Below are 22,492 nucleotides of genomic sequence, written 5' to 3' on the forward strand. Positions count from 1 at the left end.
TGTTCCTCACTCAGCTGCTCCTCCTGGCTACTCAACCCCCGCGAGGCCTAGCTCATGAAGCCTTCCTTCGTGAATCCCGCCCTAACCAATGCCAAAGGCCTCCTCCCAGTGTGTGTGGCACGGCTGTTTTACCAGCATTACCTGCCAGTTAGCACGATTGCCTCACTTCCTCCTAACTGGCTGGTGGGCTGGAATGCTTAGCAAAACTGAGGGAATACCCTCAGGACCAGTTGCCATTTTTACCTGCAAAGAATAGTCTTTCCCAATAAACTGTAAGCGGGGCTTCCTTTTTCACTTCACTGCATCTCCTTTGCACAGCACTTTGCATATAAAGGATAACGAACAAATATGCGTCTGATTGCCTGGGAAGGTCTGTTCCCTTCCCCTGATGTTTGGAGGAAGCTGACATGGCTAAGGTCCCCAGGAAAGAGTCCTAACCTCCCTTTTCTGTTAGGATTGACATCCACTAACATGTCAAGCACAGTCTGCAGATATCCTCAAGTCTCCTTTGCTTTAACCCATCATGAAGTGAAGTGAAAATCCTGTCACTCAGCCATTCATCAAACAATCGAATACCACGGCTGACCAATCAATTTCCTTCTACATTAAACCGTATCAAGAAACACTCCCCTGGGAAATGCCTCCTTCTTAACTGTAATTTAATCCTTTGGAAACATTAATATTCTCAATAGAACTATACAAAATAGCCTTTACATGTAGTGATTAAGCCATCTTTCTTCATTAATTCTTTTATTTACTCATTCATTCAAAGACTAGAGCACCTACTATGTCAGTGGTCGGCAAACTCATTAGTCAACAGAGCCAAATATCAACAGAACAACGATTGACATTTCTTTTCAGAGCCAAATTTTTTAAACTTAAACTTCTTCTAACGCCACTTCTTCAAAATAGACTCGCCCAGGCCGTGGTATTTTGTGGAAGAGCCACACTCGCGAGCCACAGTTTGCCGACCATGGTACTATGTGATAGTCAATACACATGACCAATTATAAAAATAAGCTACTGACGTACAAGTATTCATCTTATTACATGTGTATAGTCAACACGATTAATTTGAGCTGTTTGTCAAATGTATAACTTGTCCAAGCCCTCTTACTATTTCTCTAAGTCTAGATGGTTATCAGTTTTACTTTTCAGTTATCTCCCTTCCACAGTGGGTAAGAGAAGTGAAAGTCACTGGAATCCTGTTCAAGTGTATATTAAACTCTTAAAATGTATAGTTTATATACTTAACCTTTTTGAAAGAACTATTCCAGGTAAATTAAATTAAATCATTCATTAAGAAGTTCACCCTTTCTTAGAACTGTGGAACAGGAGAATTCATAAATTTAACCTAAACCTTTGAGTTGCAACTTATTACAATTTTTGACATGCTATAGTGAGGGAAGATTAGCTAGTAACTATCAGTTATGTAGATTATTTATAAATAATATCGCACATTTGGAGTTTTGCAAATAAAGAAAGGGCTGCATAACAGACTTAGGTTAAGTGCGAGGAAGAAATTATTTATAAGAAATGTTAACTATTAAAATTGACTACCCAAGGGAATAAAGATCCTTACGGTATTTTAGAACATTAGTCATCCTTACTGATGGTTTCCTTATGGACCTAGATATCTATATTCCTTTTATTCAAAACCCCATTTGTTCTTCCTTGTTTCTATACACCAATATTAGCTTACAGTAGTATACTTTTTCTTTTTTTAATATACTTCTTTTAACTGATTTCAGAAAGGAAGGGAGATGGATAGAGAGATAGAAACATCGATGATGAGAGAGAATCATTGATCAGCTGCCTCCTGCACGCCCCGCACTGGGGATGGAGCCCGCAACCCAGGCATCTAACCTCAGCTGGAATGGAACCGGGGACCCTTCAGTCCGCAGGCCGCTGCTCTATCCATTGAACCCAACCAACTAGGGCTACTTTTTTCCCACCTTTACAAGGCACATGGCAGATGGATTATCTTCACATTCATCATTTCTGCGATTAAAAGCATCTTCACAAAGTCCCTTTACGTAAAGCAAATAGCTTTGAAATAACTCATCGGCCCAAAAAAGATGGCAGTACAAACTCGACCTGCAAGTGAAAAACATTCCCACAGACTTGGTTACCTCTCCTGCAGAGTGAATGGAGCTAATTCAGAGATATCTAGTATGATCAGTTTCATATGCCTTTCGTTAACACGTGTCATGTCTATCACACTGTCCTGGTTGGCGTATTTCCCCACAGATCTGCAAGACGTTACCAGTGGGGGAAGCTGGGCAAAGGGTGCCCGGGGTCCCTCGTCATCATTTCTTGCAACTATATTTCAATCCCAACCATCTCCAAGTAAAAAGTTTAACAACAGCAGCCGCAACAAAACCTGGCTGCCGGATAGCCTACAAAATAGAGTTCACTGTCATCTACCTTGGATTACTTAATCACTCCGGTTTTTGAAAGCAAAATGTTAGATCACATGACCAAGGGAATCTCATCCTAGGCTCTTCATAGCACTCCGAGTCCCTTACAGCACAGAATGGTGAACATGTACACACACACACACACACACACACATACACACACGCCCTACACATTTATATACACACACACATAACATTATGTTTAAGATATAAAAATATTAAAATGTAGACTTAATCATACATGTTATGGAATGTGACTTTCTAATCACCGAGTGAATATGCATTTATATCTGCTTCCATACTACGTATTTAAAATAATGCTTCCTCTTGAGATTTCTATCCAGACTTACCTGCTTCTGTCTGTCTTAATTCTTTTAACGGTCAATTTCCAAGTAACAAATGCCTTATTCATTCTGAAAAGAAAAAGACTTCTTACAGTCTATATTCATAAATCACAATTACATAAATCTAGTCAAGGCTTAGTGAAACGAGAAAATTCTCTAGGGCACCTCATCCATCCTGAGTCACCTAAAGCAAATACTAAACCATGTCACTTTCTCCCGAACAATCAACCGCATACAGAACAAAGTGTAAATGTAAATAAAAGTCATTATAATCCTCATAGATGCATGATCGATTTAGTTGCAACATTCCAATAAACATAAAAACTATAAAAACATACTCTTTTCCTTTAAACATTTACTGGCTCGCTATTTTTAAAAGAAACTCATATTCCAAGAAGAGTGAAGGTTCTATTTTCAAGTGATAATGAAAAGGTACATTGATAAGAAAAATCACTGTACGGTGGTAAGTAAAAATGGAAGACAATGTATGTCATTTTGAAAATATTTAATACTTACGCTTTCTTAAAAAGACGCATTTGTAATATTAAAAACTCAAAGAGAAGGAGCTAAGAGGCTTCTCTGGTGATCATTCCTCACCCTTAGCTTCCAACATATGAAACAGACATGTCAACTATTTCTGCAAATCTCCATCAACCTCCCTAAGTGCATTTTGCCACTGATTTTCTGCCCTTGCGGACTAATGCCACATCACAGTCTCTCTCAGGACACTTCCGCCTTGAGGACACACTGTTAAATAAACACGGAGATGAGTTCGGATCCTTATTTGCCAAAGTGAAGTCCCTTACGCAGCCGCAGCCGGTAAGAGCTGGTGCGGAAGGGGAAGTGGTGGGAAGAGGAGGGCCCAAGAGGCCAGCCAATCGTAGCGATGACATTGGCTGATTTTGAATCAAAGACCGAGCCATCCAAGCCGTTCAATAAGAATCCCAGGATGTCACTCACACGGGCACAGCTGAAGCCTCAGAAATCAGAAAATGCCTCAGATACATGGAGTAACTTGACCTTGAATCGGGCTCGGAAGAGGCATCCTCCAACAGGTCCTCTCTCACTTGAACTCAGACCCAGAGGGTCGTGGCGCCTCAGGACTCTGGAAGAGCCCTGGAAACCAGCTGGAATCCAGGGGCGCCCAGTGATGTGGCCTGGGGGTCTGCTCCAGGCCACAGAACTCACCTCCAACCAGTCTCAGGAGGTCAGGAGCTAATGATGCTGCTCAAGTCATCCCCGCAGTGTACACACAGCATCGCCAGCTTGAGTCGTTAACTCCATATTTATCTTATTTTTGTCTTGGAAATGTTACTTGTTACAATATTAATGATAAAAAAAAATCTTTACAAGATGCATTAAAAATCAAATTTAAAAATTAAATAAAACTACAAGTCTTAACCTGACTAAAACTACACTTTTCTTAACATGAATAAAGAAAATGAATGATTTTCACTGAAGCCAGATGTCACATAAAAAGATGACTCTTGCCCAGCCGGTGTGGCTCAGTGGTTAAGCGTTGACCTATGAACCAGGAGGTCACGGTTCAATTCCTGGTCAGGGCACATGCCCGGGTTGCAGGCTTGATCCCCAGTAGGGGGCGTGCAGGAGTCAAGTGATCCATGATTCTCTCTCATCATTGATGTTTCTATCTCTCTCCCTCTTCCTTCCTCTCTGAAATCAGTAAGAATATTAAAAAAAAAAAAGATGATTCTTGTTCCCATTCCAATTCAGTTTCAGAAGTTTATTCAATAAAAATGATTTAGAGCAGAATGGACCCTGAGATTTATTACAAGGCCAGGATAACAGTGGGAAGTCCAACAATGTCAGAGTTCAAATAAATACAGAAAATAGTACTTTGCGTTAATATAAGCTGATAGTCCAGAATCAAAAACATCTAGATTCATGACCAGTGTCTACAGGGATGCGGCGATCACGCATATTCTGCGAAAGAAACCTCTCAGGACTGTTACTCGGTCGTTCGTGGTGCGTGTGCCTTAGGTTCCAGACCAGCACCAGCTACCAGCTTCTTCAGCGCTTCAGTCACACCACGTCTACCTTTGAAGACACACTAACTCGCTTGCTATATTCTGTCTGGAACTTTTCTCTTTCAAGACCTCACATGAATGGGTCCCTTTTCACCAGCCATCCTGTTTAAAACACACACACACACACACACACACACACACACACACACACACACACACACCTGTCTTATCACTACCTGAAATCAGCTCATTGCTTTACTTGTTATCTATCTCCCTCCAGAGACTAGAACTTCTCTAGGGACAGAGCCCTCGTATATTTTTCACATGGTGGCACCTCCAGGGCTCGTAACAGTGGAACAGAACAGGCACAAGAAGTATTTGTTCAGTAAGTGAATGCGTTCTTTGCCACAAAACCCATTCACTTGTCTTCCAGAAAGTTCTTCAGCCTCTTAGTTATTCCAACTGTTTTTACAATATTAAATGTCATCATTTAAAATGTTATTTCTCGACACTTGCTCATCCCTCCTTTGACCTCTACCACCTCCTCCAGGTCCTCACTCTCACCCTTGAACCCACAAAAAAAACAAAAAAGAAAGAAAAAAGAAATAAAATGTTATTTCTCTCTTTTTGTAGTCCCCAGTAGATAGCAGCAGACCACAAGAAAAGACACACATTAGAGAGGAAATTTTAAAAGTACAAAACAAGAAACAAATCCTGGAAGAACAACAGCCTGGGATACGTTGTGAAGGATCACAGAGTCTCAGGAATCCTGATGTGGTAGAAACTTCAAACGAGACAAACTTTTAAATGATGGCCTCAATCAATAAGCTGCTTTGGGTGGTGGGCACACGGTGCAACATATAGAAGCACATACCTGATACCTATGTGAGCATGTCAACCAATGTCACCCCAATCAGTTTAATAAAAAATCAAGCTGCCAAGCTCCTGAATTGTTTTATTTTCCTTTACTAGAGGCCCAGTGCACGGATTTGTGCACCGGCGGGGTCCCTTGGCCTGGCTTGCAGGGATCGGGCCAAAACTGGCAGTCTGACATCCCCCAAGGGGTCCCAGATTGCAAGAGGCCCGGTGCATGAATCCATGCACTGGGCCTCTAGTATGCATATAAGAGCTTTGGTTAATCTCTTCCCACCCTCTCCCCTCCCCCCTTCCCTCTAGGATTCATCAGTCTGTTCCATGTTTCCATGCCTGTGCATTGAGGGTCTGCCCCCTGGTGATCAGTGCGCGTTATAACTACCGGTTGAACAGTCACTTAGGCTTTTATATATATAGACTAGAGGCCCAGTGCATGAAAATTCATGGACTCAGGGTGCGGGGGTGGGGGGGGGTTCCTCAGCCTAGCCTGCACCCTCTCGCAGTCCGGGACCCCTCAGGAAATGTCCACCTGGGGAGCGGGCCTAAGCCGCAGTCGGACATCCTGAGCGCTGCCGAGGAGGCGGGAGAGGCTCCCACCACCACCACGGCGCTCACAGCCATCAGCCCAGCTTGTGGCTGAGCAGAGCGCCTGTGGGAGCACACTGACCACCAGGGGGCAGCTCCTGTGGAGCGTCTGCCCCCAGGTGGTCAGTGCGCATCATAGCAACCAATCGTTCCCAGTGGTCCCATCATTAGGGCCAATTTGCATATTACCCTTTTATTATATAGGAAGACAGTATTTCATCTCCATCTGACATTCTGCATATATGTGTGTTTTTATTATCTCTCACCCTTTATAATCTAAGTCCTTTGAGAGCTGGACAATTGTTTGGTTTGTTCAACAGCATCTAGAATAATGCCTGGTTTGTAGCAGACTCAATTAATATTCATTGAATAAATAAATACATCAAAAAGTAAATTAAGTTCATTATAGTCCATTGAAGTTTGCTTGACTTTAAAATACCTTTTTCTTACAATAGTAATCCAAAAAGATAAAATTAAGAGTTGTAATACTTAAGTGGGTAAGCTTCCTTTATCTAAAAAAAAAAAATATATATGCAAATTGACCATACCTCCGACACACCCACACGCCACACCCACACGCCACACCTACCATCCAATCAGAGCGAGTATGCAAATTAACCCAAACCAAGATGGCTACAGCCACAGAGAGCAAGGTTTCCTAGGTAACAGAGGAAGCCAAGCTTTCCGCCTGCCCTTGCCAGGCCTAAGCCTCCACTCAAGCTACAAAGTTTCAATTATAGAAAGTAAACAAATTCAAACAAATGGCGGCAGAATGGAGCTTGAGAGAGCAGGCCAGGGTTGCCGTTGGCAACAGGGGAAGCAAAGCTTTCCACACACCCTGGCCGGGCCCACCCGCTTAAGGCAACGAAGTTTCAATTATAACCCCAACACAAATATATATATTTCCCCATTTCCTCTATAATTTCCCATAAATATGGCTTTACTATCGCAAAACCCAGATGTCATCCAGCAAATTACTATTTCAAAAGGATCATATTACAAATAATTAGTTTCAGTTTCATTCATCTCACCGAAAACTGGAAACGACCTTGAATTTTTGTAGTAAATAGAAACATCTCCTTTCTAATAGCCATTCCAAAGTAGGTAAGAGTTCTATATCTTCTATGGCACCTATTTTGGTAATCTGCAAATAGGAAGCATGAAATGACTTTATTTCTTTAAAACATATGAACTATCTTCAAGAAATTATGCAAGCCTGTATTTGGCTTAGAATTACTTGTCTTTATAATTAAGCTTTTTCTCTCTCTGACCCCCACACCACCTCATCTACAGCCAAACTTGATTCTTTTGTCATATATTACCTTTGAAACAAATGACGCAGTAACAGTCCAAAACTCTTTGCAATGCCTTGCTCTGTGGGCAGAGACGACCTGAAGATCGTATGGATTACAGAAGAAGTTAGGGTCTTTCCGAGTGAGGCAATATACAAATTCGCCATCATCTTTTAAAGGTTGCTGAGGTTAAAAAAAGCTTTTTTAATTAACTTGACCAGATTAAGTAGTAAAATGCCTGGCAAATTACTCAGTAAATTGAAATGTCAATACAGATTAAAAATAACATTGAGAGAAAAGCTCACATCAAATTGTGTCTAATCAGAGTTCAACAAGATCAATCTTGATTTAATGCACTTAATTTTCATTCTTATACCTAATGTGGTGATAAAACATTCATGAAAATTGATCTGTATGTTTACTCATGCATGCTTATTTTTTTAAAAAATATATTTTTATTGATTTACGAGAGGAAAGGAGAGGGAGAGATAGAAACATCAGTGATGTGAAAGAATCATTGATTGGCTGCCTCCTGCACGCCCCCTGCTGGGGATCGAGCCCACAACCTGCGCATGTGCCCTTGACCAGAATCAAACCTGGGACCCTTCAGTCCGAAGGCCGATGCTCTATCCACTGAGCCACACCAGCCAGGGCCGTGTATGCTTATTACAAAGAACTCATACCTTTGCCATGTATGCTGCACTTCCAGTAAATCTGTCTGCCAACACCAGAAGCCTTTTGAGCATATTAAATTTATCATTTCTTTTGATAGTGATGATGGTTTAGTATAACTAGCAGCTAATATTTGTCAAGCAATAAACAGTTAATGAGTAACAAGCGTTCCTCATATGTACCTTTACAGCCACAGGGTTTCTAATGTCTTAACTTTAGTCTCTTAAATTGATCTTCTGAATCTCATTAAACAGATGCATAAATTAATATGTTGGGAAGTTTGCTGATTGGAGAAAAGTCACCATCAGAGAGTGGCAAAGGAGGCGTTGGACACAATGCTGACCCTGAGCCCACGTTCTGAGCTACTGCAATGTACTCCCATGTCTCTTCCTCGCTCACTTGAGGGCCTGAGAAATCACACGTTCCCCGCTAAGAAAATTTTTAAGTCAAATTTATTTAGTTTAGCTTTGAAACTTCTAACTTTTATTGATAAAAATCTATAAGAAAGTTTCATTTATGGGGGGTGGGAAGGGCCAGGAAGAGGTCAATGGGGGAAAAAGGAGACATATGTAATACTTTAAACCAGTGGTTGGCAAACCGCGGCTCGCGAGCCACATGCGGCTCTTTGGCCCCTTGAATGTGGCTCTTTCACAAAAAACCATGGCCTGGGCGAGTCTATTTTGAAGAAGTGGCATTAGAAGAAGTTTAAGTTTAAAAAATTTGGCTCTCAAAAGAAATTTCAATCATTGTACTGTTGATATCTGGCTCTGTTGACTAATGACTTTGCCGACCACTGCTTTAAACAATAAAGAATTTAAATTAAAAAAAAAGAAAGTATCATTTAGCCTTTTCTGGATAATTAGATTTTATTATAAAAGAGAACTTAGTATTCTTCATTATAATTCAGTGAATGATGACTTCAGAGGCTGTTGAACTGATTAAACAGCTTCCAATCACTGTAATTTTGAATTTTGCATCCAGTTTTACACTAGGATTTCTTTTTAAATCACAAAAAGTTGATAAACATGAATGTAAGAGTACATTCCAATTTCAGGCAGATGTCTTATCTGTTCTCCATTCTCTAAATAAGCAAAATGAAGTGATGTCAAACACTTTTCATAAGCATTCACCATGAAATGAGATTATAACTTGATATTAATATAATAATGATTCTAATCCTCTGTAATAAAAGCATAGTATGCAAATTGTCCCCTCCACCGGGAGTTGTCCGGGAGTTTGACCAGGGGGCAGGGCCGGCGGGGGGAAGGGTGGGAGGCCCCAGCTGGCAGCCGGCGGCCAGCAGCCACTAGGGACCCTACCAATGCACGGATTTCGTGCACTGGGCCTCTAGTGTAGTCTAATGAATGATATAAAGATTGAGATACAGTTTCAAACATTAACCTTTATAGTACAAAGCTGAATAAAATAAGATAATACCTTTAGACTAATCGTCTTCTGAACTGCAGTTTTGGGATCCCCGTAATCCAACTTATATTGCGGTAATTTTGTCTGCCAACCCAGCTTTCTTCTTAGCCTGATGATATGTCTAATCACATCATCATCCTCTGGTTCTGGTTCAGAATATTAAAACAAGATCCAATGTAAGTGTCAATATGGGCATCACTTAAGGGTATGTATACTATTCCAAATTTTTCTATAGAGAAAAAATTTAATTGGCAACTTATACTGAAAGTGTACACAGACTACATAATTGGAGGAGAAAATGTAGCTTAAAATTCAATTTTAACTGAAGCTGGAAAGAAGAAGTAATACTTTTCCATTTGAGAAAGAGATCACCAAAGACCTAAGTACACAGGTGACTAGCAAAAAGAGACACTAGCACAGACACACAGTCTGAAGGATCTTCTTAATAGAGGCCTAAGCAGGGTGAGGGCAATGGTGTCAGAAAAGAAGGGATGGCTACGTCAGATGCAACTCATCTTCCTGAGAATACTCATCCCACTGACACCTTTCAGACCAAATCTTTCTTGATCTCCTAGCAGCGGACGATGCTCTTCTTGGCTTTTGTTCGCCAAGCCTTACAGGTTGCCCTCTTAGCCCTTAAACATCTTTTCTCAGGAAAACAAATCATGGGAGGAGCGTGCCAGACGCCATGCTGGCAAAACGGACAATGCTTATGAAGACGTTCAAGATTTCTGTTCCTCCAGAAATCACAAACACTGGCTGATGAAAACAACTTCCTTGCTAAGGATTCAATGCGATTTGAGCTATCGTATGAAAGAGTGTCAGGAATTTGGAAAGGCACTGCATGTAAGAGTAAGCTCCCCTTTCAATTTTGTGCTCTAGGCACTTCTGTGTCTCACCCTAGCCTATGTCTTGTCAGTTGCTTAAACATGGAAATACATTTAAAAGAGTTAATTGAAAAGAAAGCTAGTTAACATTAGGTATAAGAGAGAGAACTAGTATAAGGAAATGGTACAAACTATGTATGCACGGGTAATATCACAGACTCGGTTATAAAAACAGAAATCAAAGCAGTGTGGTGTTGGCATAGGAAAAGAAAAACACTGAAGTATGACAGTTTATAAAATACAATCCAATAAGTGAAAAAGAAGTGGTATTTCAACTCAAAAGAGAAACTGGGCAAGTGGCTAGCCATTTTAGAAAAACATGCAATTATCTATGCAAGCATATATAATTATTATAAGGTGGATAATAATTACATGTGGATTAGAAATCCATATATAGATGGGTTAGAGAAGTGAATGTAGAAAATAATAGAAATATTAGAAGAAAATAGGGGAGACCATGTGTGTAAACCTGGAATAGCAAAGGCTTCCTGAAAAAGAATCAAAATACGTTAAATTAAAACTTGGAAACTATCAGCTGCTGGCAGGGTATTCCTCTTATGCAGGATTGTAAAGTATAAATTAAACACTTTCATTCTGGATGGCAATTTGGAAGACTTAATAGAGTTGATAAAGACCTCTGGGAAATGGAGTCATCGAGAATGTAACGTAATCACAGGAGTGACACCCAGCATCACCTTTGCTTTATTCTACTGGTTAGAACCAGTCACAGGTCCTGCCCACCTTCAGGGAGGGGATTAGACAGGGGCGTGGACACCACCACATCCATGCAGGTTTTGTGCTGTTTGAGGCATTTATAATTATGAAGCCCTTCTCCTAAAAACACATGAAGCCTGGGTAACGAGGGGCCCCAAAGTTTAAGAATCAGTAACTTTATGATAAACCTGCCCTGGACCACGGCACTTCAAGTAAAAAAGTAGAAAAGCTTTCTTTTTCCTATGAAACTTAAAATATTAATACAAAAAAGAATTTCCGGTATAGAGAGTGTATAAACTGGAAAATGCTAGTGGAGGAAAATCTATTTAAATGAATTATTTATTTGGGGATTTAAACTTTTTGTCAAACAAAGACATAAACCTATTAAATGTAGTAATTCCAGAAAGTGCTACTGAAAGTATAAAACAAAATGATCCAAGTTTATCTTATTTCTAGTTCTATGATCATAACCTTCAGAGATTTGTCTTAAATAAAAACAGTGATTGAACAGTCTGTCAATTGTTTAATCTCTTGATATTTTAGTGCCAGAAGCCAATTCCAGCATGTCAGCAAGGCTGAACCATCTGGAAATGGCTGAGGGCCTTTCCTCAAACCTGAAAAGGATGCATAAAATGATTGCTTGCTGCCAGACAGCTGAGGGCACCTTAATCTACATGTTATTGCCTCCTGCTGGCCAAACACCTGAACAGCGTAGGCAATTCTTCCAATCTGACAATGGATTCTATATACTAAACCTTGGCCTTTGATGTATATCTACCTTGCCTTAGGGCAGTGGTGGGCAAACTGCAGCTCGTGAGCCACATGCGGCTCACAAGCCACAGTTTGCCACTCTGTTGACGAATGAATTTGCCGACCACTGCCTTAGTACAATTTGTGTTAACAAAAAGCAAGGGGTCCTGAGACAAGAGAGAACTTAGTTCCTTTAGTTAAGTCTTCTCTGGCTCCCCATATTGCCTTCCAAAATTATGTTTTGCCTCTGGACTCTTTAATCATGTACACACAGCACCTTCACCAGATTCCTGAACCCTTCTAGATGCTGGATTAAGACCACCGGCATTTTAGGTTTTCAAAAAGACTGTAAGCCCTAAAGGTTTGGCTCAGTGGATAGAGCATCGGCCTGCGGACTGAAAGGTCCCAGGTTCGATTCCGGTCAAGGGCATGTACCTTTGTTGCAGGCACATCCCAGTAGGGGGTGTGTAGGAGGCAGCTGATGGATGTTTCTCTCTCATCGATGTTTATAACTCTCTATCTTTCTCCCTTCCTCTCTGTAAAAAATCAATAAAATATATTTTTAAATAAAATTTAAAAAGATTGTAAATAATTGTTTAAGCAACCCAAGTCACAATGCAATAAGACTGTTTCTTCTAAAATCATTGTGCAATATAAGCACACAAAACCACAACGTAATTTGAAAAAGTATCGAGTCTTCTAAGCAAGCTGGGTCAGTAATACCACGTACCTGTCCTATCATAGGATGCGAGCCGTTTTTCCCTGGCTTTCAGGTAAGGACAAGTTTGATCCTTTTTTTCCGTTGATTTCTCTTTCTTATTCTGGGGAGCTGGTTTTGGAGCAACAACTTGTTGAGTTCTACTTTCTGGAAGGTAATCTGAGAATAAAATCATTATTAACTGAATAACCACACAGTAATTCCACATACCAAGCAATCCGGTTGATCATTATATCATCATCGGGTTTACACAAGCTCTAAGTCAAAACATCTTGGTTCCAAGCTCAGTTGTGAGCTTTGCCTCTGTTCTGTGATTTACTTTGTAAGTTATCCGTCGGTTTTACTATACTCACCTTTGAAATAAGGATTGTTACAGTAAAAGCCACATAGGGTGATGTAAAGATTAAATTGGTAAATATATGTAAAGCACACGGTAAGTGCTTTCTAAGGTTTAAATGTTAGTGTTTGATTTGATTATTACAAAAATGTGAATCCTCATTACAGAGTACATACCAAAACGCTTTTATTAACTGTAATTTGGTAACTGAGCCCAGAAAAATGTTTAGATACAAGTTCAGAAAAGTTACAGAGGGCCTGTTTCTCGTTCCTCCTATGACTTACCTGATTGGAGGATTTTTAACATGAAAGAGAATGGGGGAGTTATTGACAATAGGGTTTCTAAAAAGCAAATACATTTTTCTCCCCAATGAATTAACAAATGTTTATGTAGTGCAAGGCACCAAGCTACAATCAAGTAGGTGATAAGACACACAAATTATAAGCAAAACACAATGAGTACAAAGGAAACAGTAAGTTCTATTTCAGCCAATATTCCCAATTTTGGGGGGAGGGGCCGGTGGGGAGTGGGGGGCAGAAAGGTGGCAACAGCCAGAAGGCACTGGGACTTAGAATGTTGGCCTCAGGGAAAAAAATATGATATTCGTGAAAGAGTGATGTGAACTGCAAATGGCTATAGGAATGTCACATGTTCTTGGTGGTGGCAGGGGTACTGCTGTTATTTTTAATATTATGATCAGTATTTAGATTATGTTCCCTTTCTTTTAAAAAAATAAATGTGTTTTTATTGATTTTTTTTTTTTTTTTTTTTTTTTAGAGATAGAGGAAGGGAGAGGGATAGAGAGAGAAATATCAATGAGAATCATTGATTTGCTGCCTCTTGCATGCCCCCTACTGGGAATCGAGTCTGCAACCCAGGCATGTGCCCTGACCAGGAATCAAACCGTGACCTCTTGATTCTTGGGGCAACACAACCAGCTGGGTGATTATGTCCCCTTTAATAGGCAAGGTTTATATTTAAAGATATTGCCCTAACCGGTTTGGCTCAGTGGACAGAGCGTCGGCCTTGAGTCTGAAGGGTCCCAGGTTCGATTCCGGTCAAGGGCATGCACCTTGGTTGCTGGCACATCCCCAGTGGGGAGTGTGCAGGAGGCAGCTGATGGATGTTTCTCTCTCATTGATGTTTCTAACTCTCTATCCCTCTCCCTTCCTCTCTGTAAAAAAATCAATAATATATACATATTTAAAGATATTGCGATGACTAAAGAAAGTATTTCAATGTATTTCCCTTGTTATCTTGACTCAATGCTATAAAACTCCTTTTCATTCCCATTAAAGAAAAATTAAATCAACATGCCTGGATAGTCATCATCTGGATAAACTTCTGTTTTTTCTGACTTCAAGGTTCCAGTACATGGTCTGTATTTCAATGTTTCCTTTTCTGTCGTTTGAGCTGGCTGATTCTGCAATGGTGTGACACTTTCGTAATTTTGCTCTTCATAGTTAACAAGTCTACTATGACAAAGAAAATGCTCTGTTTAACATCCTCTATAACTTAAAAGCGTAAGTCTTTATTCTGTACTTTACAACACAATATCTATCATTTCCAGCGATTTTTGATAGGTGCTTTGATAAGCAGATCTGAAACCAGGCGAGTCTATTCAAATGCTAAACAGGTCTAAGTGATGTTATCATCAAATTTTAAAAGCTGGAAGGGACTTAAGAATCCTCCTTCTTTGCCTATATGGTGTGTGTTTAGGAAATATCTCCTTATTCCAATGTAATTGCAAAATTCTCTTATACTTTTCCTAACAGTTTTAAAGTTTAGCCCTTCACAGGTCTTATAACTCATTCTTAAGTTCTTAAGTCTGTGATTTTTATTATGGTGACAGTCGGATAATCTTCATCTCCTTCCTTCAACTTTCTTTGAGTGCTTTTTTTGCCCTCCCTCTGCATAAAGAATTAGTTGTATGCCACTTGAAATGACAAACTGTAAATCAAATAAGATTTCCATGCACTGCCAGTCAGACAACTTAAACTGCTCAAGCTTTAGCTTGAAGTTTATAGTTTTTAAAAAAATTATTGAATTCTTATATGATACAACTATTAAAATTTTCAAAACTTAAATAATCATATGAACTGACTTATTTTTTTAAATTTTTTATTTAAAAATATTTTTATTGATTTCAGAGAGGAAGGGAGGGAGGGAGAGAGAGAGAAAGAGAAACATTAATGATGAGAGAGAATCATGGATCGGCTGCCTCCTGCACGCCCCACACTGGGGATGGAGCCCGCAACTCGGGCATGTGTCCTGACTGGGGAATTGAATCGTGACCTCCTGGTTCATAGGTCGACGCTCAACCACTGAGCCACGATGGCTGGGCCGAACTAACTGACTTTTAGGAAATAATCATATCACATGTGAGTTTTAGAAGGCTACCAGATGTGGAAGTCACAAATATATACAATTATGTAATAAGTTCATATTCTTCCCATGAACGTGAATGTCTTGTAAACAGCTGAATGTACCTAAGCTTTTTGCAAGTGAAAATGTGGTTAATGTGCTCAGAGCTGGAGTAAGGAAACTACTCTTGTTTTTTAAGTGGAACTGAATTGAAATATTTTATTTCCAGAAAAAGAAAGTTTTATTTGCTTCAGTTTGCTCCCTCTAATTTCTTTTTTTTTAAATTATATTTTATTGATTTTTTTACAAGAGGAAAAAAGAGGGATAGTTAGAAACATCGATGAGAGAGAAACATCGATCAGCTGCCTCCTGCACACCCCCTACTGGGGATGTGCCAGCAACCAAGGTACATGCCCTTGACCGGAATCGAACCTGGGACCCTTCAGTCCGAAGGCCGACGCTCCATCCACTGAGCCAAACCGGTCAGGGCTCCCTCTAATTTCTTAAAGCTGACTGTTAGCTCATTAACTTTTCAGCCTTTCTTATAATATACGTTTTTATGGCTATAAATTTCTCTCTAAACACTAAAATGGCTATTTCACACAGTTTTTTCATGTGTCACATAGTTAATGAGGTAAGTAAAGTCCCCCCTTTTTTCTTCCTTTTACTCTATATTCAGTTCTAAGTTTTTCTAATTTCCCTTACGGGTAACTCCTTTCATCCATGAGGTATTCATTAAAATATTTGCTCTTTTTTCAGATAGGATGTCTCATCCCCAAAGCTATGGGAGTTTTCTCTCTATAACGGATTTCTGATTTCTCCATCTGCTCTGGACTGCCATTTTCTACCCATATCCGTGCCCAGAACCAACAGCCTTTGGCCGCCCTGCGATTTCTCAAATGTTGGTTAGTTTCTCCCACCCATCACCCTCTTCCTCTCTTTCTTGGCATGACAGTGGGGGGGGGGGTCTGGGGGAAGGAGCCAGCAGCCAGTGTTCACCTGCCTGTCTCCTTAGGTCCCACCCTCCAGGAAAGGAAGGTTTTCTAAACTCGAATCCTTAACAACCCTCATATGAGCTTTACACATGACCTTCCCATTTTTTCATCGGCAGACTGACTTACTGCTAGATATACATTGTTAACATTTTAACAGAGTTATATCTTATTTTACCTTGACTTTGTGTTGCTTTGCTCCTCATTCACGTGTTGACATAGTGTTGTCAAATCAATGGGTATATATGATGCCATGTTTTGTTTTGTTTTTCCGAATAAGACTATGAAGTAGTAGGCTATAAAAAAAAATACTTTTTAATGTAAAAGATGATTTCTCAGCTATGACTACAGGAATTCAAAATTGCACATGCAACCCTAGCAGGTGTTTGCCAGTGGTTAGAGCATCAGCCTGCACACTGAAGGGCCATGGGTTCGATTTCTGGTCAAGGGCATGTACCTGGGTTGCAGGTTTGATCCCTGGCCCCATTCAGGGCATGTGTGGGAAGCAACCAATTGATGTGTCTCTCTCACATCCATGTCTCAATGTCCCTCTCCCTCCCTCCCTCCGTCTCTCTCTCTCTCTCTTTCCTTTATGAGGTCTCTACTTTCTGTCCTTGGTTTTCAGGGTTCTCTCCAGCTCGTCTCCAGTTGATTATTCAGGGTGGTTTTTCTGTATTTTAGTTGTAATTCCAGTTTGGGAGCGTGTCAGGGCAGCGTCCATGTACTCCGCCACCATTTTTAATCTTTCCACTTCTGGGAATTTATCGGAAGAAACCCAAAACACGAATTTGCACCCCTGTGTTTATGGCAGCGCAATTTACAACAGCCAAGATTTGGAAGCAGCCCAAGTGCCCATCCGTGGGCGAGTGGATCAAAAAGCTGTGGTGCGTTTACACAATGGAACACTCCTCAGCCACAAAGGAGGAAATCTTACCTTTTGCAACAGCATGGAGGGACCTGGAGTGTATTACGCTAAGTGAAACAAGCCAGTCAGAGAAAGACAAACACCATGATTTCACTTATGTATGGAATAATGAACAAAACTAACGAACAAAAAGAAAAATACGCCAATGAAGAAAATAATAATAAGCGCATTAAACTTACTTAAACATACAATTAATTCAAAACAACTATGGATTAAAAAGAAAATAAGAGTAGACATTACTCATTGGTTAGAACCATCCAACCATTAAACCACTAAACCATTCTCTTATTCAAACTTGGATGCAGCTGTAGCAGTTTTTAGACCTTAGAAGAGCATTAAATGCATCTAGTCCTTTAAAGACTGAAAAAAAAATATGAGTGTTCAATAAAGAAGCTTAGAAACTGCACAAGCTCAAAAGAGGAGAAATGACTCTAACAGAAAACAAACGATAATAAAGATCCATCAAACTAAGAGCTGATGAAGGAAAAAAAGGAACGGTACTCAGAAGGCTCTCCCTTACCCCAATTAAGGGAAAGACACGGGCCCACAGACCTTCACAGGTGAGCGTCATCCAAGACGCCACGGACAGAAAGCCCTTCCACAGACGGTCCGAAATAAAGAAGCAAAGCTCCTGAACTCATTTATTGAAACTAACGTGGCAGTGCTTCCCAAACCAGACAGGGACAGGGACACGCACCAAAACAATTCACAGACAAAAACGCTTCTGAACGTAAGTGCAAATATCCTGAATAAAATATTAGTAAGTCAAACCCAACAATGCGTGTTGATATGTGTGTGTGTGTGTGTGTGTGTGTGTGTGTGTGTGAAATACCTATTTATCCATCTATCGGTCGATTGATAAGAGTTTACCCCGTGAATGCTGGTACAATATCTATGGATGTTATTAACGTAATTCTCTGTATTAACTTACAGGTTACGTCTGTCCACATTAAATCACATACACTCTTCTATATACTCATCTATATGTGTGTTGTGTGCATATATTACACAGTAAATGGTGGCAGAAGTTTCTCTCAGAGTCCATTACTCACTTCTGACCCGGGAGACCCCCCTCCCGCCCCCCCAAACTCCCATTAATCTAGAAGAGAGCTCCCTTACCTGAGAAAGAGGAGACTTGACTTGGGGGGTGACGGGGTATTCTAGAATTGTACACCTGAAAGCTATATACTTTTATTAACTGGGGTCACCCCAATAAATTCAATAAAAAGGTAAAAAATAGGGGGACCTATTCCTGCACTAGGAAGGGGCTTTGTCGGAGGCATGCCTGGCGCACGGAGGGTGCCCCACTGAGGGTGCCCCATGGAGGGTCCCCCATGGAGGGTGCCCCACGGAGGGTGCCCCACGAATGCCCGCGGCCCGGAGACTGAAGGTGCGGGTGAGAGGCGCGCCCCCCTGTCCCTCCCGGGGGGCCCTCGCCGCCCAGGCCCGGGCACACGGACACCAAGGGCGGGTGTCCAAGAGGGTCCCCCCGCGGCCCTTACCTGCTCCGGCCCTTCCTGGGGCCCGGCGGCCAAGGTCGGGCCTGCACGGGCTGGGGGGCTCCCGGCGAAGACGACCCCGAGGGACAGCGGAGGGTCAACCCCTTCGGGCCGCAGCGGCCACCGAGCCGGGGCGCCCTGCACAGGCCAGCAACGCCCACCGGGGTCCGTGCGCCGCCCGCGGGGGCGCCTGGGAGCGGGCTGGCCGCGGCCCCTGAAAAGGATGCTGGGAGGCGTGGGCGGGGCGGGGCCCAGGTGACCTTGACCCGGGGCGCAGCTGGCGCTGCTTGCAGCTTCCCACGCGGCAGCCCGCAGCCCCGCGGGGCGCCGTGCCGGGGGCGCGGGGGGCGCGGAGGGTGCGCACGGGTGGCCGGTCAGACACCTGCACGAGCTGCCCAGGCCACCGCCGCCTGCGTGCCCACCTCCGCGGGGCCTGAAGGCGGAGAAGGCGAGGCCGCGGACGGGTGAACCCTGGAAAAGGATTGTCTTTCTTTTTTTCTTTCTTTTTTTTTTGTCTGAAAATATTTTTATTTTTTTTTTTTATTTTTTTTATTAAGGTATTATATGTGTACATATCTTACCATTGCCACCCCCCACCCCACTCCCATATATGCCCTCACCCCCCAGAGTTTTGCATCCTTTGGTCTTTTTTTTTCTTTCTTGATTGGCCTGTTTTTCTCCCTTGGGCCGGTTAGCTTTATTTTTTATTTATTTATTTAATGTAATAAATCTTTATTGTTCAGATTATTACAATTGTTCCTCTTCCCCTCCCCCCATAGCTCCCCTCCACCCGGTTCCCACCCCAACCTCTGCCCTTACCCGCCGGCCCCCCCACTGTCCTCATCCATAGGTGTATGATTTTTGTCCAGTCTCTTCCCGCACCCCCCACAACCCTTTCTCCCCCCCCCCCCCCCCCCCCCGAGAATGGTCAGTCCACTCCCTTTCTGTGCCCCTGGTTCTATTCTATTCACCAGTTTCCGGTTAGCTTGAAACCCAGGAAAACCTCGAACCTTATTCGCAGCGGAGAGTGAGCAGTAGCGGTAGCTGCTGTGTACAGGCAAGGCCGTGGGCTTTGCTCTTTCTATCTGTCGTCTCCTGCAATCCCGTGGTGGGTGTTACTGGCCCCCAATTTGATGGATCAGTACCCGTGGTCGGCAAACGGCGGCTCGCGAGCCACACGCGGCTCTTTGGCCCCTGGAGTGTGGCTCTTCCACAAAACACCACGGCCTGGGCGAGTCTATGTTGAAGAAGTGGTGTTAGAAGAAGTTTAAGTTTAAAAAATGTGGCTCTCCAAAGAAATGTCCATCGTTGTGCTGTTGATAGTTGGCTCTGCGGACTAGTGAGTTTGCCGACCACTGGATCAGACCAAGAGTGTACATAACGGAGTCTAAATCTTGCCCTGACCACAGGAGACCATCTGAGAGGCCAGTAGCACTTGAAGGTTAAGCAAGAGGCCATGGCGGTACCAACAGTAACCAATTAAATAAATAAAAACCTCGGACCCAGAAACGACTGACGCACAGTCTCTAAGGATATTTATTGGTAAAAGATAGGTGTTCAAAGATGACCCAACTTCTATTATTGCCTTCACAGAGGAAGTGCTGGCTAGCGATACATTCACGGAGACATTTATTCCATACAGATATAGGTAGACATGTTATCCAAATGCAAATCTACCGTAACTGGGTTTTGAAATCCCAAAAGTAGAACCTTGAGCTAAATGATAACTTCCCCTACGTGTTTCTTTTTTCTTTTTTTTTTTTTAGAAAGCTCGTGGCTTTTTAAAAAAATATTTTTTTTTATTGATTTCAGAGAGGAAGGGAGAGAGCTAGAGAGATAGAAACATCCATGATGAGACAGAATCATTGATTGGCTGCCTCCTGCACGTCCCCCACTGGGGGGAATCGAGCCTACAACCCAGGTATATGCCCTTGGCCAGAATCGAACCTGGGACCCTTTAGTCCGAAGGCCGACGCTCTATCCACTGAGCCAAACCGGCCAAGCCCCCCCCCCCCCACGTGTTTTCAATGTTACAAACTTAGATGATACATGGACTCAAGTCTGTGTGGGGAATAAGGCCAAGTTAGAAAGTGGACATGTGCGCACCTCACTACCCGGGACCCTTCAGTCCGCAAGCCGACGCTCTATTCACTGAGCCACACTGGCTAAGGCCAGCAAGGGGGATTTTAATTTCAGGCTTTTCCCTTCATAAGCAGCCTCACTGCAGAGCACCTGTCAGCCACAGATCAGGACAATAATGAGGGCCGAGGGCTGACAACGCACCTGCTAACCTCAGCAGCTGGCCAGCCACTCGCCGTGGGGTCTAGCGAGAATCCCACGGCCTTGGGACAAGAGTGCCCGGGGTCTGATTTCCGGCGTTCTGTCCCTGAACAAGCGACCTCGCTTTGCTGCGCCTGCTTTCCTCGTCTGTAAAACGAAATGACAAGAGCTTTGCAGAGTTGGTGGCAGATTCGATGAAATAATGAATGGGAAGGCCCTTAGCACCCAGCCTGGTTTCAACAGCTGAGAGGCATTGTGTGTGTTTTTTGGTTTTTGTTTGTTTGTTTGTTTTTCACGTAAAGAGTATGAAGCCTCTTAGTGTGATGAGTTACGACTGGTCTCCTCCAGCCGGTCCATTTCCCTCCCTCTGGCCACTTCTAAGGCGGGAGACTACTTATTCTTGGGCGGAACAAGACAGATTTGGGGGACAGCTCTGTAGGGCAGGGAGCCATCGAATGAGCAAGACTTCTTTTTACCCACCTTTTCTGCATGTTCGGCGCCTTGACTTGGCTACAGCAGCCCTCCCGGTAAAGTAATGCCGTTGCTCACCTCACGAGGAGAGTCGGATAACGCCTCCTGCCACCAGCATGGTCGAGTTCTGCCTTGTTTGATTTCTTGATTGTTTCATGCCAATTTTAATTTCTTTTTTTAAAATACCTTTTTTATTGATTTCAGAGAGGAAGGGAGAAGGAGAGAGAGATAGACACATCAGTGATGAGGGAGAATCATGGATCGGCTGCCTCCTGCACGCCCCCCTACTGGGGATTGAGCCCGCATCCCAGGCATGTGCCCTTGACCGGGAATCAAACCGTGACCTCCTGGTTCATAGGTCGATGCTCAAACACTGAGCCACACTGGCCGGGCACTAGTCTTATTTTCTAATGATACTTCAAGATCGTTTAGGAACAAGAAGCTTATCTCACATATCTTATTCCCTTTTCTCTTTAAAGCTTCACAGCATCTGCCAGGATGTGAGGGAGCTAAAAATCCACTCAATAATACCTCACATGCCAAAAGCTCAACAGGTGTTTGTTGAATGAATGAATGAGCACTCCCTGTCTCAGAAATGGATCTTATTGATCTCCAGTCCTCCATTCAACAGCTTGGTGAGTGAGAATACACCAGAAACAGGATAAAAATATAAACAATGAAATGAGACATAAACACAGTAGAGTGGGATGAAGTGCTTGGTATGTAAGTGATTTCTCTACTTTTCATGGGGAGATCTGATTCCTTGTCCTCCCATTCAATTAGCAGAGGCGGGGTGGATATGTGTTTGAAATGCACATTTCCCACCGGCCTCCCCTCTAGGATTTTTACTTTTGTCACCTTTCAAAAGCTCCCTGCTTCTTCGGTAGCTGTAAGGCAAGCCACGAGATGGCAAAATTTAATATTTAAAAAACAAAACAAAACCGTAGCATCCACTT

The 22,492-nt window shown here is 42.4% G+C and overlaps 1 protein-coding gene across 1 annotated transcript in view; it reads right to left on the reverse strand.

Moving 5' to 3' along the window:
* Positions 1-18,832, reverse strand: part of DNAH14 (dynein axonemal heavy chain 14) — a 139,557-nt gene extending 120,725 nt beyond the window's left edge. The window contains exons 1-9 of the mRNA XM_054713049.1: positions 18,789-18,832; positions 16,540-16,657; positions 14,323-14,480; positions 12,681-12,827; positions 9,612-9,745; positions 7,533-7,685; positions 7,242-7,354; positions 2,771-2,833; positions 1,956-2,097 (exon numbers count right to left, since the gene is read on the reverse strand). Of these exons, the coding sequence (XP_054569024.1) occupies positions 1,956-2,097; positions 2,771-2,833; positions 7,242-7,354; positions 7,533-7,685; positions 9,612-9,745; positions 12,681-12,827; positions 14,323-14,480; positions 16,540-16,616 (987 nt within the window). The 5' untranslated portion in view covers positions 16,617-16,657; positions 18,789-18,832. The remainder of the gene's footprint in view (positions 1-1,955; positions 2,098-2,770; positions 2,834-7,241; positions 7,355-7,532; positions 7,686-9,611; positions 9,746-12,680; positions 12,828-14,322; positions 14,481-16,539; positions 16,658-18,788) is intronic.
* Between the last annotated feature and the right edge of the window lie 3,660 nt (positions 18,833-22,492).

Source organism: Eptesicus fuscus, chromosome 24, assembly GCF_027574615.1.
Source record: "Eptesicus fuscus isolate TK198812 chromosome 24, DD_ASM_mEF_20220401, whole genome shotgun sequence".
NCBI lineage: Eukaryota > Metazoa > Chordata > Mammalia > Chiroptera > Vespertilionidae > Eptesicus > Eptesicus fuscus.